Source organism: Mytilus trossulus, chromosome 6, assembly GCF_036588685.1.
Source record: "Mytilus trossulus isolate FHL-02 chromosome 6, PNRI_Mtr1.1.1.hap1, whole genome shotgun sequence".
NCBI lineage: Eukaryota > Metazoa > Mollusca > Bivalvia > Mytilida > Mytilidae > Mytilus > Mytilus trossulus.
The window spans coordinates 2,794,271-2,813,759 of NC_086378.1; the positions used below are offsets into that span (position 1 = coordinate 2,794,271).

The 19,489-nt window shown below is 32.5% G+C and overlaps 1 protein-coding gene across 1 annotated transcript in view; it reads right to left on the reverse strand.

Annotated features, from left to right (window-relative positions):
• Positions 1-644: 644 nt before the first annotated feature.
• The window catches only part of LOC134720590 (N6-adenosine-methyltransferase subunit METTL3-like), a 31,697-nt gene continuing 12,852 nt past the window's right edge, over positions 645-19,489 (reverse strand). Inside the window, exons 8-16 of the mRNA XM_063582931.1 lie at positions 12,927-13,046; positions 12,192-12,247; positions 10,565-10,669; positions 10,081-10,268; positions 9,682-9,720; positions 9,211-9,319; positions 8,933-8,998; positions 6,039-6,151; positions 645-1,514 (exon numbers count right to left, since the gene is read on the reverse strand). Coding sequence (XP_063439001.1) covers positions 1,400-1,514; positions 6,039-6,151; positions 8,933-8,998; positions 9,211-9,319; positions 9,682-9,720; positions 10,081-10,268; positions 10,565-10,669; positions 12,192-12,247; positions 12,927-13,046 — 911 coding nt within the window. The 3' untranslated portion in view covers positions 645-1,399. The remainder of the gene's footprint in view (positions 1,515-6,038; positions 6,152-8,932; positions 8,999-9,210; positions 9,320-9,681; positions 9,721-10,080; positions 10,269-10,564; positions 10,670-12,191; positions 12,248-12,926; positions 13,047-19,489) is intronic.

A 19,489-nucleotide genomic window follows, 5' to 3' on the forward strand; every position in this document is an offset into this window, starting at 1 on the left:
ACATATAGTACATTTGCATATTTTAAAAGGTAAATAGGCTATTTGCCAATTCCCGTAATTTACCCTGTAATTAGCGATCCCTAAAAAGGTTGTTTTCCTTATGAGGGACATTAATTTTTATTTACAATGGAGAGCTAGTAGAAAGAGCAAATCTATCTGTGCGTAATGTGAGTAATTTATAAGGTTTTCAAATCTTTTAATAACATTAATTTGTTGTTTAAATACTTGTGACATCAGAAATTATTTTTCATGAATTTTTTCCGGTATGGAACTAGTCTATGGTTGACAAAGGGAAGTAATTTGCTTAAAAAAGTGTTGAATAACAGAATCAAATCGGTAATTGGCAAATGGAATATTGCATGCATGTTTTGGTTTAATATATTTGTGATATTGGTGAATTAAGTTATGTCAGTTGCACACTTAATGTAGTTATGTATAATATAAATGATATAAATGAGTTTTTGGAAAGGTTTATATACACACCCATGTGGATTTTGGAGACACATTTGGTCACACAAACAACATTTCCTTGTAAAATTTTATTTTCATCTCAAAGACAACAACTTAATATTGAATAACAAATACAAAATGTATAAAAAATCTTAAATGATAAATGTTTGTTGACAGTGACATGAATTGTTTTGGCCATTTAGTACTTTACAATATATCCCTTTTAGAATTAATAAATTATTTCATTTAACAATAATTTCATTTACACAATTAAAAACAGATTATTTTCTATTTGGAAAACAAATAACACTTGTTCCACAAACCAAATACGACTGAGGTTCATGACCTGGGCCAGGCACATTTACACTAGACAAGGTAATACAATTATCATACAAAATATTAAAAATTTATTCAACTGTTTTATGAAGCACTATTTTCTCTTATTTCTTTAATGAATTGAAATCCAATGCTGTAATATTGCACATGTTTATCAGGTGTTTCCTCCAAGCCTATTTAACTCAGCTTGTGACATCTATAAACAAAAATGTGTCCATAGTACATGGATGCCCCACTCCCATTATCATTTTCTATGTTCAGTGGATCGTGAAATTGGGATAAAAATACAATTTGGCATTTAAATTAGAAAGATCATAACCTAAGGAACATGTGGACAAAGTTTCAAGTTGATTGGACTTCAACTTCATCAAAAACTACCTTGACCAAAAACTTAAACCTGAACAAACGAACGAAAGAACGAACGAACGAACGAACGGACAGACGTAAAGACGGATGGACGCACAGACCAGAAAACATAATGCCCCTCTACTATCGTAGGTGGGGCATAAAAACAGGTCTTGAACTTCAAGTACATGCTATATTGTTGGAATCATTTGAACACAATAAAGCTGTTCCACAAATTGTTCCAGTATTTTTATGTCTGTATCATTCACTATCTAGGTTTTGCTGGTTCCATACAGTTACCATCTGGGTATCGCTCTTTAAATCTGGCCACAATATCGGGATCCTTCAATCTCACTCCCTCTGTCTGATTACCTAGTGTTATCCTGTCATAAAATAAACATTAACATCATTTATAAAAAAAAATATTTGTTTGATTTATAAGGGATAATTTATTTCAGCAAAACAAAAATATATTGTTTAATTTTAATTATCTACCAGACTTGACCTGATGATAAAATAAAACTGCATAAGATATTTTATAAGTCAGGATCCACTTATCTCTTTTATGAAATCTTATTTTGAAATTGTTGACAGTTTACCCATCCAGGGGTCATTTTCTGGTGGTTTTTTTATCATGAAAAATTCCCATTGCATGAATTGAACACTTGATATTGGAACTTAAGGAGGTTTGCTACTCTGATTCAAAATAACAAGCTTTTCATAACACTAGTATATATTGATAGGGGATAAATAAAGGAACCAAAAAGAGTCAAAAAAATATATAGGTCAATGTGCTTGTTTTTTTTAGAGATATTAGCCATTGAAATTTTGGTGGGAAAATGTTCTCTCTTGATTTTTCATAGCTGTATCATTGACAAGTTTATGTTCTCAAAAACTATTAAAAAATAACAAAGATTTTATAAGACTTTTACAGATGGCTCATAATTATACATATAAAAGATTAATTAAAGGAACTAGAGGCTCTAAAGAGCCTGTGTCGCTCACCTTGGTATATGTGAATTAAACAAAGGAAGCAGACAGTTCATGACAAAATTGTGTTTAGGTGATTGTGATGTGTTTGTACATCTTACTTTACTGAACATTCTTGCTGCTTACAATTATTTCTATCTATAATGAACTTGTCCGTGTAGTTTCAGTGGAAAATGTTAGTAAAAATTTACAAATTTTATGAAAATTGTTAAAAATTGATTATAAAGGACAATAACTTCTTAGGGGGTCAATTGACCATTTTGGTCATTTTGACTTATTTTTAAGTCTTAAATTGCTGAACATTATTGCTGTTTACAGTTTATCTCTATCTATAATAATATTCACGATAATAACCCAAAACAGCAAAATTTCCTTAAAATTACCAATTTATGGGCAGTAACCTAACAACGAGTTGTCCAATTCATCTAAAAATTTCAGGGCAGATAGATCTTGACCAGATAAACAATTTTACCCTGTCAAATTTGATCTAAATGCTTTGGTTTTTGAGTTATAAGCCAAAAACATCATTTTACCCCTATGTTCTATTTTTAGCCATGGAGGCCATCTTGGTTTGTTGGCTGGGTAACAAAACACAAATTTTAAACTAGATACATCAATGATGATTGTGGCCAAGTTTGGATTAATTTGGCCCGGTAGTTTCAGAGAAGAAGATTTTTGTAAAAGATCATGGAGATTTACGAAAAAAGGTTAAAAATTGACTATAAAGGGCAATAACTCCTAAAGGGGTCAACTGACCATTTTGGTCCTGTTGAGTTATTTGTAAATCTTACTTTGCTGAACATTATTGCTGTTTACAGTTTATCTCCATCTAAAATAATATTCAAGATAATAACCCAAAACAGTAAAATTTCCTTAAAATTACCAATTTAGGGGCAGCAACCCAACAAGGGGTTGTCTGATTCATCTAAAAATTTCAGGGCAGATAGATCTTGACCAGATAAACAATTTTACCCCATGCAGATTTGCTCTAAATGCTTTGGTTTTTGAGTTATAAGCCAAAAACTGCATTTTACCCCTATGTTCTATTTTTAGACATGGCGGCCATCTTGGTTTGTTGGCTGGGTAACAAAACACAAATTTTAAACTAGATACATCAATGATGATTGTGGCCAAGTTTGGATTAATTTGGCCAAGTAGTTTCAGAGAAGAAGATTTTTGTAAAAGATCATGGAGATTTACGAAAAAAGGTTAAAAATTGACTATAAAGGGCAATAACTCCTAAAGGGGTCAACTGACCATTTTGATCCTGTTGACTTATTTGTAAATATTACTTTGCTGAACATTATTGCTGTTTACAGTTTATCTCCATCTATAATAATATTCAAGATAATAACCAAAAACAGTAAAATTTCCTTAAAATTACCAATTTAGGGGCAGCAACCCAACAATGGGTTGTTTGATTCATCTAAAAATTTCAGGGCAGATAGATCTTGACCAGATAAACAATTTAACAGCATGTCAGATTTGCTCTAAATGCTTTGGTTTTTGAGTTATAAGCCAAAAACTGCATTTTACCCCTATGTTCTATTTTTAGCCATGGCGACCATCTTGGTTGATTGGCCGGGTAACAAAACACAAATTTTAAACTAGATACATCAATGATGATTGTGGCCAAGTTTGGTTTAATTTTGCACAGTAGTTTCAGAGGAGAAGATTTTTGTAAAAGTTAACGACAGACGACAAATGACAGAGGACGGACGCCAAGTGATGAGAAAAGCTCACTTGGCCCTTCGGGCCCGGTGAGCTAAAAAGTGCTTTCGGGTTCTAATGGTCAATGATGGTTTCCTGTCGCGTTTAAAAAAAACTTTAATTTAACATTGAAAATAGATTTTAAATATTAACATGAAGCAAGTAACACTAGTAATGGTGTTCATTTATGTCTTTTGAAATATATTGTGCAAAATAAAGAAAATAAAGATTGGTTTCCTGTTAAGTTTCCTGTCACGTAAACGGTGAATCAAAATGTATTAATTTTTTCTCGAAAAACTCAATTGTTCCATTAATACTATTCTAACACCAACACAACCCACAGGATAAAAGTTAAAGTTTTAGAACTTGTAACTAGAGGCTCTAAAGAGCCTGTGTCACTCACCTTGGTCTATGTGAATATTAAACAAAGGAAGCAGATTGAAAATTGACTACAAAGGTCAATAACTCCTAACAGGGGTCAATTGACCATTTCGTTCATGTTGACTTATTTGTAGATCTTACTTTGCTGAACATTATTGCTGTTTACAGTTTACCTATATCTATAATAATATTCAATATAATAACCAAAAACAGCAAAATTTCCTTAAAATTACCAATTCAGGGGCCGCAACCCAAAAACAGGTTGTCCAATTCATCTGAAAATTTCAGAGCAGATAGATCTTGACCTGATTAACAATTTTACTTCATGTCAGATTTTCTCTAAATTATTTGGTTTTTGAGTTATAAGCCAAAAACTGCATTTTACCCCTATGTTCTATTTTTAGACGTGGCGACCATCTTGGTTTGATGGCCAGGTCACCGGACACCTTTTTTAAACAAGAAACCCCAAAGATGATTGTGGCCAAGTTTGGATCAATTTGGCACAGCAGTTTCAGAGAAGAAGATTTTAGTAAAAGATATATAAAATTTACGAAAAATGGTTAAAAATTGACTTTAAAGGGCAATAACTCCTAAAGAGGTCAACTGACCATTTTGGTCATGTTGAATTATTTGTAAATCTGACCTTGCTGAACATTATTTCTGTTTACAGTTTACCTATATCTATAATAATATTCAATATAATAACCAAAAACATCAAAATTTCCTTAAAATTACCAATTCAGGGGCCGCAACCCAAAAACAGGTTGTCCAATTCATCTGAAAATTTCAGGGCAGATAGATCTTCACCTGATTAACAATTTTACCCATGTCAGATTTGCTCTAAATGCTTTGGTTTTTGAGTTATAAGCCAAAAACTGCATTTTACCCCTATGTTCTATTTATAGCCATGGCGGTCATTTTGGTTAGTTGGCGGGGTCACCGGACACAATTTTTAAACTAGATACCCCAATGATGATTGTGGCCAAGTTTCAAATAACTTGGCCCAGCAGTTTCAGAGGAGAAGATTTTTCTAAAAGATTAATAAGATTTACGAAAAATGGTTAAAATTTGACTATAAAGGGCAATAACTCCTAAAGTGGTCAACTGATCATTTTGGTCATGTTGACTTATTTGTAGATCTTACTTTGCTGAACATTATTGCTTTTTACAGTTTATCTCTATCTGAAATAATATTCAAGATAATAACCAAAAACAACAAAATTTCCTTTAAATTTCCAATTCAGGGGCAGCAACCTAACAACGGAATGTCAGATTCATCTGAAAATTTCAAGGCAGATAGATCTTAACTTGATTAATATTATTACCCCATGTCAGATTTGCCCTAAATGCTTTGGTTTTTGAGTTATAAGCCAAAAACTGCATTTTACCCCCTATGTTCTATTTATAGCCATGGCGGCCATCTTGGTTAGTTGGCAGGGTCACCGGACACAATTTTTAAACTAGATACCCCAATGATGATTGTGGCCAAGTTTGGTTAAATTTGGCCTAGTAGTTTCAGAGGAGAAGATTTTTGTAAAAGTTAACGCAGGACGACGACGACGGACGACGACGCCGGACGCCGGACGCCAAGTGATGAGAAAAGCTCACTTGGCCCTTTGGGCCAGGTGAGCTAAAAATGGGTGTCAATAGGCAAAAATTGGTAGGGTATTCAAATGGATATACCAGAGGATTCCAAAAATCTGAGAAAAATCCCAAAACATGACAAGCGAACATCCTTAACCCTTGCATCAACATTTTAAGTATAGAAATCATGATAAATATCAATATTTAAATTTAGTTTCCTTCCACCCTATAAAAATATTTACCAGTTAGGCTGTACATTATGTGGCCGACCAAACAGCTCTACTTTCCTTGTCCCTGGAGACAACCTCTCTATCATACCATACACTTCGTCAGGTTTGTGACTGGTAGCTCTTACCTAGAAAAGGAAAAGTGCTTATGAGTTGTTGTATCTCAATTTTAGGGAAATATATTACAATGTTTTATGCGGATTTTAAAAAGTACTCTTTTGTTTTACCTTAACAAACTGGTATGTGACCCGCCTGACCTGATGAGAATATGAGTTAAAAAAAAATTTACATGACTAGATACCTTACCTTACGATAATAAAACTTTCCTCAGTATCCATAGTGCAAAATGTGTATTTAAAACACCAAAATTTGTATTTTGAAAGGTCATTTTCTATATTTGTACACCAGATGTTTAAACCATTAGCTATAAATTAATTGTGTTAATTTATTGGTGTCTGTTCAAAGTAACTAGAGGCTCTAAAGAGCCTGTGTCGCTCACCTTGGTCTATGTGCATATTAAACAAAGGACACAAATGGATTCATGACAAAATTGTATTTTGGTGATGGTGATGTGTTTGAAGTTCTTACTTTACTGAACGATTTTGCTTCTTACAATTATATCTATCATGAACTTTGCCCATTAGTAACAGAGAACCATATTTGGTAAAAATTTACATAAATTTACCAAATTAATGAAAATTGTCAAAAATTGACTATAAAGGGCAATAACTCCTTAAGGGGTCAATTGACCATTTAGGTCATGTTGACTTATTTGTAGATCTTACTTTGCTGAACATTATTGCTGTTTACAGTTTATCGCTATCTATAATAGTATTTAAGATAACCAAAAACGGCAAAATTTCTTTAAAAATTACCAATTGGAGGGCAGCAACCCAACAACCAGTTGTCCAATTCATCTGAAAAATTCAGGGCAGATAGATATTGACTTGATTAACAATTTAACTTCTTGTCAGATTTGCTCTAGATGCTTTGGTTTCATAGTTATAAGCAAAAAACTGCATTTTACCCCTATGTTCTATTTTTAGCCGTGGCGGCCATCTTGGTTGAATGGCCAGGTCATTGGACACATTTTTCAAACTAGATACCCCAAAGATGATTGTGGCCTAGTAGTTTCAGTGGAGATTTTGTAAAAGATTACTTAGATTTATGAAAAATGGTTAAAGATTGACTATAAAGGGCAATAACTCCTAAAGGGGTCAACTGACCATTTTGGTCATTTGACTTATTTGTAGATCTTACTTTGCTGAACATTATTGCTGTTTACAATTTATCTCTATCTATAATAATATTCAAGATAATAACCAAAAACAGCAAAATTTCCTCAAAATTACCAATTCAGGGGCAGCAACCCAACAACCGATTGTCCGATTCATCTGAAAATTTCAGGCCAGATAGTTCTTGACCTGATAAACATTTTTATCCCATGTCAGATTTCCTCAAAATGCTTTGGTTTTTGAGTTATAAGCCAAAAACTGCATTTTACCCCTTTGTTCTATTTTTAGCGGTGGCGGCCATCTTGGTTGGTTGACCAGGTCACGCCACACATTTTTTAAACTAGATACCCCAAAGATGATTGTGGCCAAGTTTGGATTAATTTGGCCAAGTAGTTTCAGAGGAGAAGATTTTTGTAAAAGATTACTTTAATTTACGAAAAATGGTTAAAAATTGACTATAAAGGGCAATAACTCCTAAACGGGTCAACTGACCATTTTGGTCATGTTGACTTATTTGTAGATCTTACTTTGCTGAACATTATTGCTGTTTACAGTTTATCTCTATCTATAATAATATTCAAGATAATAACCAAAAACAGCAAAATTTCCTCAAAATTACCAATTCAGGGGCAGCAACCCAACAACCGATTGACCGATTCATCTGAAAATTTCAGGGCAGATAGATCTTGACCTGATAAACATTTTTATCCCATGTCAGATTTCCTCAAAATGCTTTGGTTTTTGAGTTATAAGCCAAAAACTGCATTTTACCCCTTTGTTCTATTTTTAGCCGTGGCGGCCATCTTGGTTGGTTGACCAGGTCACGCCACACATTTTTTATACAAGATACCCCAAAGATGATTGTGGCCAAGTTTGGATTAATTTGGCCAAGTAGTTTCAGAGGAGAAGATTTTTGTAAAAGATTACTTTAATTAACGAAAAATGGTTAAAAATTTACTATAAAGGGCAATAACTCCTAAACGGGTCAACTGACCATTTTGGTCATGTTGACTTATTTGTAGATCTTACTTTGCTGAACATTATTGCTGTTTACAGTTAATCTCTAACTATAATAATATTCAAGATAATAACCAAAAACAGCAAAATTTCTTCAAAATTACCAATTCAGGGGCAGCAACCCAACAACCGATTGACCGATTCATCTGAAAATTTCAGGGCAGATAGATCTTGACCTGATAAACATTTTTCCCCACGTCAGATTTGCTCTTAATGCTTTGGTTTTTGAGTTATAAGCCAAAAACTGCATTTTACCCCTATGTTCTATTTTTAGCCGTGGCGGCCATCTTGGTTGGTTGACCGGGTCACGCCACACATTTTTTAAACTAGATACCCCAATGATGATTGTGGCCAAGTTTGGTTTGAGTTGGCCCAGTAGTTTCAGAGGAGAAGATTTTTGTAAAAGTTAACGACGACGGACGACGACGGACGACGACGGACGACGCCGGACGCCGGACGCCAAGTGATGAGAAAAGCTCACTTGGCCCTTCGGGCCAGGTGAGCTAAAAAAGAAAAATCATTTTTGAAATATACACTATATTCAGAACAAATCAAGGGTGTTTTCTTGCTTTATAATACTTTTAAAATAGTAATAGTGAAGTCATTAATGTTAGTGTAATATCTTTTGATATTCTATTTGGATATACACAGCCATACCTCTGCTACAATAACATCACAGTCCAAACCACAATTTACACCTTTAGGATTTCCTTTTACACCAACCTGTAGTAAACCAAAAAATAAATAGTTATTGATTTCAAAATGTTTCAAAATAAAGAAAAAAGTTCATGGTTTAACCTTAGCTAGCAGTAATATAGTTCTAAATAAAATGAAAGCGACCCAAATAAAATACAATTTAGCAAATGGATGCAAAAAAAACATTTCTATTTTGTCAACATTAAAAATATGACCATTTTAGGGTGAAAAATATTTACCAGACAATGTTCTTTTCCATGATTCAGCCAATGACCAGTTCTTCCTGTCCTTATTATTCTCTGTAGTTGATTGGTTTTCACCCATATTATTTCATCCATTCTTGTATATCTTTAAATTAAAATGTAAATGTAAGAAATATCTATCAATCAATATGTCACCTTTTTTAGTTTTTATTTTTTCGGTGAGGAATCAGAATTTCTATAAAATCAACTTCAACATTTTGAATTTAGTAAATGGTGATGGTGCTTATCAAAATTTTTACAACATTTCAATCTGCCTAATATCAAGAACATGATTTAAGCAATTTAAATATATAAACAATTGACCACTAAAAAGACTCCATACATATATATACATGTAAAAAACATGTGTTGACCTGGTATGAAAATCACTCTACCATCATGTAAACTATAATACAAAATTTATGTAGTACAGTGCAGCCAAGGTAACATTATAACAATAAGACTTACCCCCACAGATCCAAACATTCTCTTCCTAATTCCATAGCTCTGAAAGAAAAGTTTGGGCAAAAATGTGAACGCAATACAAAATAAATTTTCATTTATAGTTTATTTTCTAATCATATTAATCAATTATCACAAAGATTAATGAACCTCAATCAAATTACTTGACATCTAAGTGTTGTGAAGTCAATAAGGAATCACTTAAGCTGAAATCAATAACATCTTGATAACTCAGTACTTTGGAACTGTCATTAACATAGTTTTAAATTCAACCTTTACAGGAATATAGAAGCTTATCTAACTTGGAAAGCTTAAAAAAATACTGACAGGCATATCCTAAAAAAAATGAAAATTGGTAAGACAGATTCACATGGGCCTTTTATAACATGTTCAAGAGGATCATACCTTCCTGTGACCCACAAAAATATATATCCATCATCTTGTAAAGCTGGGACAGGTAACTTTCTCATTTCATCATCCTGCATTGTTCCGTAGGGTAATTCCATGTGGATATCCCACGGTGGATCAGCCATGATAACGGCACATTTACCCAGCACTGACATGTCAAAAACTCGAAGATCACACTGAATCCACTGAAAAAAACAAATAATATGGTGACTCTAAAAAAACAACAACACATTTACCAGAACAGTTATTGAAAAATCAAATCTGCTATTTAAAGAATAACTACTGTACTTTTTAATAAAAAAAATCAATCATCTGAGTTAGCTCCACTTATGAATCATGATCATCAAAATTTGGGATAAATTACTTTATCAAAAAATGTCCAAACTGTACAAAATCTCTTAAGTTAAATCAGAGAAATATATTACAAGTGATTTAAAACTAGATACGAGTTATTGGTCGAGATAGATTTATGTATATATACCTGAGGTGGAAACATTTGTACGTCAGTATTTTCTACTTTCTTTGTGACAGCTAATTCTTTGGTAAGTCCTAACTTAGCTTGGTATTCAACCTCATAATGTACATACTGAAAAATAAGAGAGAACATGCATAACACAATTCTACTAAAAAGTAATAGTACTTGATTGCTATTTATTTAATATTCAGTCTCAAATATTCAGAATAAGAACAAATAAGACAACACATCAAGTAAAGAAATATTTTATAAGGTATTATATGTATATGACTCTCTACATTATCTAATTTGTTCATTTTTGTCCAAAATATTGATCAAGCAGAAACTAACTGTGTGCTTTTTGTCTTATCTGCAATGCACATCACAGGAATTAGACAGATGTAGCGCAACTGCAATTTTCTTTACATTTTATATCTTTTCCTCTGTCAATATTTTTTTTTTAAATATAGAGACAAAGTTACAACTGCAAACTATCTTAATTGTTTAGATATTTTGTTTGGAAGATTATAAAAAATTACCAGTATCTTTATACTGTAAACCAATTTACCTTTTATGAGTGATTTATTTTTGCCACTTACGGGGATAAAAATCATCACAAATATGTCAAATTCATATCTTTCCTTCCACATCAAGTTACTTATAAAATCTTGAAATAATTAGCAGCGAAGTTGACTACTGTGAAAGTACTTTAATTCGGGGGTATTAATTTTCGTGGTTTGATCAATATAAACATGATCGTGGGTTTCTAAATTCGTGGATTTTAGTTTTTTAATAAAAAAAAATAATTGAAAAATTAAAGCCTTTAGAAACGAAGGTTACAAATAGTCTTGATTGAAGGAAATTGCAAAGTAAACATTGACCGTGTAAATCGTAGTGATAACACTAATTAACCAAAGATAAAGTAATGAACAGATTAAGACCATCAAAGGTGTTAATTAGGCCATAAACAAAACAATAACATAAACAAATGCTTTAAACGTATCTTGAATGGTCAAATAATTCTTATCAAAGTCAAGCCCAGCATGAAATTATTATTTCCCATATGTACGATATAACTATGAGGATATAAAATGAACACTTTATCATACTGACATATCAATACCGGAAATCTGACTTACGTCGATCAAAAATATTTTTTATGAGAATTAAAAGATCAAAAGTTGTACAGTTTAGGTTACTAAAGAGTAAATGGGTATAATCCTGCATGCATTTGTAGTTCTGTGACTGCTATTAAAGTATTCTCAGATTTGGCGTTATTCAATATTTCTCTAGATCATATCAATAGTCAAACCTACCGATGGGGATCTTTCCATGACTTGATTTGGACAATGGTTGTTTTATTTCGTTGAACACTTAAATTCGTGGATAAAGTCATCCATGAAAACCACGAAAATTGGTACCCCACGAATAAAAGTACTTTCACAGTATATAAAAAAAGTCAAATGTGAAAGAAAGTATCCATGATAAATAAGTTGGTTTACAGTACCGTATATCTTTCTTGATTTCAGACTTTTCTTTTTAAAATAATTGTTGTGTAGTGTATATACCTCATTTAATTGCTACCTTCATACACCATCATACACAAGTAGTAACAGAAGGTTATCAACCCCACAATTTTTGTTTATAACATTACCTTGCATGTGTCCATATGGAAACAAGTGTTCAGGAAAGAACAATCACCCAGGGATTCTGAAAAAATAATAAAAACATTTGTATTTATATGTATATCTTATGTTTTATCTAGACGTATAAAATAATCTACAATGTATCTTCATTTTTAGTCAAATATAAAATTGAGAATGGAAATGGGGAATGTGTCAAAGAGACAACAACCCGACCATATAAAAAACAACAGCAGAAGGTCACTAGCAGGTCTTCAATGTAGCGAGAAATTCCCGCACCCGGAAGCGTCCTTCAGCTGGCCCCTAAACAAATATATACTAGTTCAGTGATAATGAACGCCATACTTATTACCAAATTGTACACAAGTAGCTAAAAATAGAGGCTCCTGACTTGGGACAGGCGCAAATATGTATTTTTTACTAGAAACATTGAATGAAACCTGCAACTGTATATACTTGTCCAAATTCAGGAGACAGTTAGCCAGTGGTTGTGGTTCGTTACTGTCAGTTATATTTGTTTTTCTATGTTGTTTTGCACACAAATCAGGCAATTGTTTTTTTAATTTGAATTGCTTATACATTTTGTTATGTTGAACCTTTTATAGCTTGCCGTGGTTACCGTAATGTTTTTGGTCATTGTTGTTACATTTGTTCTTTCCTCGATAGTTTTCTCATTGGCCACATTATACCACATCTCCTTATTTTATTTTTTTTAACTTATCATAAAAACAATTTCTAATGTGTACCATCTGTGTGTTTGTTGATGATTTTTCTGAAATGAAGTCTTTTACACGGCTTTGATGATTCCTTTGATCTGGAACATTCTTCTCTAGTTCCAAACTGACAAAATTCCTTCAGTTGGGCACCTGTTGGAAAAAAAACCACCATCATATAACTAATGTAAATTCAATAAAGTTTTATCTCCAAAACAATCCTAAAGATGTCACTCACATCAATAAATAGATGTTTACATTCTTTTTCATTTATAACAGAGATCTTGGATTTAAAATTCCACTTGTTGCAGTGGTGGAATCTATATATAACTATGATGTCATAAAGATGTGACAAATTACATAATTGACCTCAAATAGCATATAGATTTAAATTTTTGAAATGGGTAACAAAATAAATTCTCCTTGTATTCAAACACTGACATTATTTTATTGACTGTAAAAATGTTGATAAACAAGTGTTGCATGTCCTAAATTAATTGACAAAAACATATTTCAAGGAAAGTTGCTGATTACATCAAGTATTGAGTAAATCTCAGAACAAATATAATGATAACATATATACCTCCTGAGTAAACATCAGGACAGAACCAATATAATGATAACATATATACCTCCTGAGTAAACATCAGGACAGAACCAATATAATGATAACATATATACCTCCTGAGTAAACATCAGGACAGAACCAATATAATGATAACATATATACCTCCTGAGTAAACATCAGGACAGAACCAATATAATGATAACATATATACCTCCTGAGTAAACATCAGGACAGAACCAATATAATGATAACATATATACCTCCTGAGTAAACATCAGGACAGAACCAATATAATGATAACATATATACCTCCTGAGTAAACATCAGGACAGAACCAATATAATGATAACACATATATACCTCCTGAGTAAACATCAGGACAGAACCAATATAATGATAACATATATACCTCCTGAGTAAACATCAGGACAGAACCAATATAATGATAACATATATACCTCCTGAGTAAACATCAGGACAGAACCAATATAATGATAACACATATATACCTCCTGAGTAAACATCAGGACAGAACCAATATAATGATAACATATATACCTCCTGAGTAAACATCAGGACAGAACCAATATAATGATAACATATATACCTCCTGAGAAAACATCAGGACAGAACCAATATAATGATAACATATATACCTCCTGAGTAAACATCAGGACAGAACCAATATAATGATAACATATATACCTCCTGAGTAAACATCAGGACAGAACCAATATAATGATAACACATATATACCTCCTGAGTAAACATCAGGACAGAACCAATATAATGATAACATATATACCTCCTGAGTAAACATCAGGACAGAACCAATATAATGATAACATATATACCTCCTGAGTAAACATCAGGACAGAACCAATATAATGATAACACATATATACCTCCTGAGTAAACATCAGGACAGAACCAATATAATGATAACACATATATACCTCCTGAGTAAAGATCAGGACAGAACCAATATAATGATAACACATATACCTCCTGAGTAAACATCAGGACAGAACCAATATAATGATAACATATATACCTCCTCAGTAAACATCAGGACAGAACCAATATAATGATAACATATATACCTCCTGAGTAAACATTAGGACAGAACCAATATAATGATAACACATATATACCTCATGAGTAAACATCAGGACAGAACCAATATAATGATAACATATATACCTCCTGAGTAAACATCAGGACAGAACCAATATAATGATAACATATATACCTCCTCAGTAAACATCAGGACAGAACCAATATAATGATAACACATATACCTCCTGAGTAAACATCAGGACAGAACCAATATAATGATAACACATATATACCTCCTGAGTAAACATCAGGACAGAACCAATATAATGATAACATATATACCTCCTGAGTAAACATCAGGACAGAACCAATATAATGATAACACATATATACCTCCTGAGTAAACATCAGGACAGAACCAATATAATGATAACATATATACCTCCTCAGTATACATCAGGACAGAACCAGTATAGTGATAACATATATACCTCCTCAGTAAACATCAGGACAGAACCAATATAATGATAACATGTATACCTCCTCAGTAAACATCAGGACAGAACCAATATAATGATAACATATATACCTCCTCAGTAAACATCAGGACAGAACCAATATAATGATAACACATATATACCTCCTCAGTAAACATCAGGACAGAACCAATATAATGATAACACATATATACCTCCTCAGTAAACATCAGGACAGAACCAATATAATGATAACATATATACCTCCTGAGTAAACATCAGGACAGAACCAATATAATGATAACATATATACCTCCTGAGTAAACATCAGGAAAGAACCAATATAATGATAACATATATATACCTCCTGAGTAAACATCAGGACAGAACCAATATAATGATAACATATATACCTCCTGAGTAAACATCAGGACAGAACCAATATAATGATAACATATATACCTCCTGAGTAAACATCAGGACAGAACCAATATAATGATAACATATATACCTCCTGAGTAAACATCAAGACAGAACCAATATAATGATAACATATATACCTCCTGAGTAAACATCAGGACAGAACCAATATAATGATAACATATATACCTCCTGAGTAAACATCAGGACAGAACCAATATAATGATAACATATATACCTCCTGAGTAAACATCAGGACAGAACCAATATAATGATAACACATATACCTCCTGAGTAAACATCAGGACAGAACCAATATAATGATAACACATATATACCTCCTGAGTAAACATCAGGACAGAACCAATATAATGATAACATATATACCTCCTGAGTAAACATCAGGACAGAACCAATATAATGATAACATATATACCTCCTGAGTAAACATCAGGACAGAACCAATATAATGATAACATATATACCTCCTGAGTAAACATCATGACAGAACCAATATAATGATAACATATATATACCTCCTCAGTTAACATCAGGACAGAACCAATATAATGATAACATATATACCTCCTGAGTAAACATCAGGACAGAACCAATATAATGATAACATATATACCTCCTGAGTAAACATCAGGACAGAACCAATATAATGATAACACATATATACCTCCTGAGTAAACATCAGGACAGAACCAATATAATGATAACATATATACCTCCTGAGTAAACATCAGGACAGAACCAATATAATGATAACATATATACCTCCTGAGTAAACATAAGGACAGAACCAATATAATGATAACATATATACCTCCTGAGTAAACATCAGGACAGAACCAATATAATGATAACATATATATACCTCCTCAGTTAACATCAGGACAGAACCAATATAATGATAACATATATACCTCCTGAGTAAACATCAGGACAGAACCAATATAATGATAACATATATACCTCCTGAGTAAACATCAGGACAGAACCAATATAATGATAACATATATACCTCCTGAGTAAACATCAGGACAGAACCAATATAATGATAACATATATACCTCCTGAGTAAACATCAGGACAGAACCAATATAATGATAACATATATATACCTCCTCAGTTAACATCAGGACAGAACCAATATAATGATAACATATATATACCTCCTCAGTTGACATCAGGACAGAACCAATATAATGATAACATATATACCTCCTGAGTAAACATCAGGACAGAACCAATATAATGATAACATATATACCTCCTGAGTAAACATCAGGACAGAACCAATATAATGATAACATATATACCTCCTGAGTAAACATCAGGACAGAACCAATATAATGATAACATATATACCTCCTGAGTAAACATCAGGACAGAACCAATATAATGATAACATATATATACCTCCTGAGTAAACATCAGGACAGAACCAATATAATGATAACACATATATACCTCCTGAGTAAACATCAGGACAGAACCAATATAATGATAACATATATACCTCCTGAGTAAACTTCAGGACAGAACCAATATAATGATAACATATATACCTCCTGAGTAAACTTCAGGACAGAACCAATATAATGATAACATATATACCTCCTGAGTAAACATCAGGACAGAACCAATATAATGATAACATATATACCTCCTGAGTAAACTTCAGGACAGAACCAATATAATGATAACATATATATACCTCCTGAGTAAACATCAGGACAGAACACATATAATGATAACATATATACCTCCTCAGTAAACATCCGGACAGAACCAATATAATGATAACACATATACCTCCTGAGTAAACATCAGTACAGAACCAATATAATGATAACATATATACCTCCTGAGTAAACATCAGGACAGAACCAATATAATGATAACATATATACCTCCTCAGTAAACATCAGGACAGAACCAATATAATGATAACATATATACCTCCTGAGTAAACTTCAGGACAGAACCAATATAATGATAACATATATATACCTCCTGAGTAAACATCAGGACAGAACCAATATAATGATAACATATATACCTCCTGAGTAAACATCAGGACAGAACCAATATAATGATAACATATATACCTCCTGAGTAAACTTCAGGACAGAACCAATATAATGATAACATATATATACCTCCTGAGTAAACATCAGGACAGAACCAATATAATGATAACATATATACCTCCTCAGTAAACATCAGGACAGAACCAATATAATGATAACACATATACCTCCTGAGTAAACATCAGGACAGAACCAATATAATGATAACATATATACCTCCTGAGTAAACATCAGGACAGAACCAATATAATGATAACATATATACCTCCTCAGTAAACATCAGGACAGAACCAATATAATGATAACATATATACCTCCTCAGTAAACATCAGGACAGAACCAATATAATGATAACATATATACCTCCTCAGTAAACATCAGGACAGAACCAATATAATGATAACATATATACCTCCTCAGTAAACATCAGGACAGAACCAATATAATGATAACATATATACCTCCTGAGTAAACATCAGGACAGAACCAATATAATGATAACACATATACCTCCTGAGTAAACATCAGGACAGAACCAATATAATGATAACATATATACCTCCTGAGTTAACATCAGGACAGAACCAATATAATGATAACATATATACCTCCTGAGTAAACATCAGGACAGAACCAATATAATAATAACATATATACCTCCTGAGTAAACATCAGGACAGAACCAATATAATGATAACATATATACCTCCTGAGTAAACATCAGGACAGAACCAATATAATGATAACATATATACCTCCTGAGTAAACATCAGGACAGAACCAATATAATGATAACATATATACCTCCTGAGTAAACATCAGGACAGAACCAATATAATGATAACATATATACCTCCTGAGTAAACATCAGGACAGAACCAATATAATGATAACATATATACCTCCTGAGTAAACATCAGGACAGAACCAATATAATGATAACATATATACCTCCTGAGTAAACATCAGGACAGAACCAATATAATGATAACATATATATACCTCCTGAGTAAACATCAGGACAGAACCAATATAATGATAACATATATACCTCCTGAGTAAGCATCAGGACAGAACCAATATAATGATAACATATATATACCTCCTGAGTAAACATCAGGACAGAACCAATATAATGATAACATATATACCTCCTCAGTAAACATCAGGACAGAACCAATATAATGATAACATATATACCTCCTGAGTAAGCATCAGGACAGAACCAATATAGTGATAACATATATACCTCCTGAGTAAACATCAGGACAGAACCAATATAATAATAACATATATACCTCCTCAGTAAACATCAGGACAGAACCAATATAATGATAACATATATACCTCCTGAGTAAGCATCAGGACAGAACCAATATAGTGATAACATATATATACCTCCTGAGTAAACATCAGGACAGAACCAATATAATGATAACATATATACCTCCTGAGTAAACATCAGGACAGAACCAATATAATGATAACATATATACCTCCTGAGTAAGCATCAGGACAGAACCAATATAATGATAACATATATACCTCCTGAGTAAACATCAGGACAGAACCAATATAATGATAACATATATACCTCCTGAGTAAACATCAGGACAGAACCAATATAATGATAACATATATACCTCCTGAGTAAACATCAGGACAGAACCAATATAATGATAACATATATATACCTCCTGAGTAAACATCAGGACAGAACCAATATAATGATAACATATATATACCTCCTGAGTAAACATCAGGACAGAACCAATATAATGATAACATATATACCTCCTGAGTAAACATCAGGACAGAACCAATATAATGATAACATATATACCTCCTGAGTAAACATCAGGACAGAACCAATATAATGATAACATATATACCTCCTGAGTAAACATCAGGACAGAACCAATATAATGATAACATATATACCTCCTCAGTAAACATCAGGACAGAACCAAT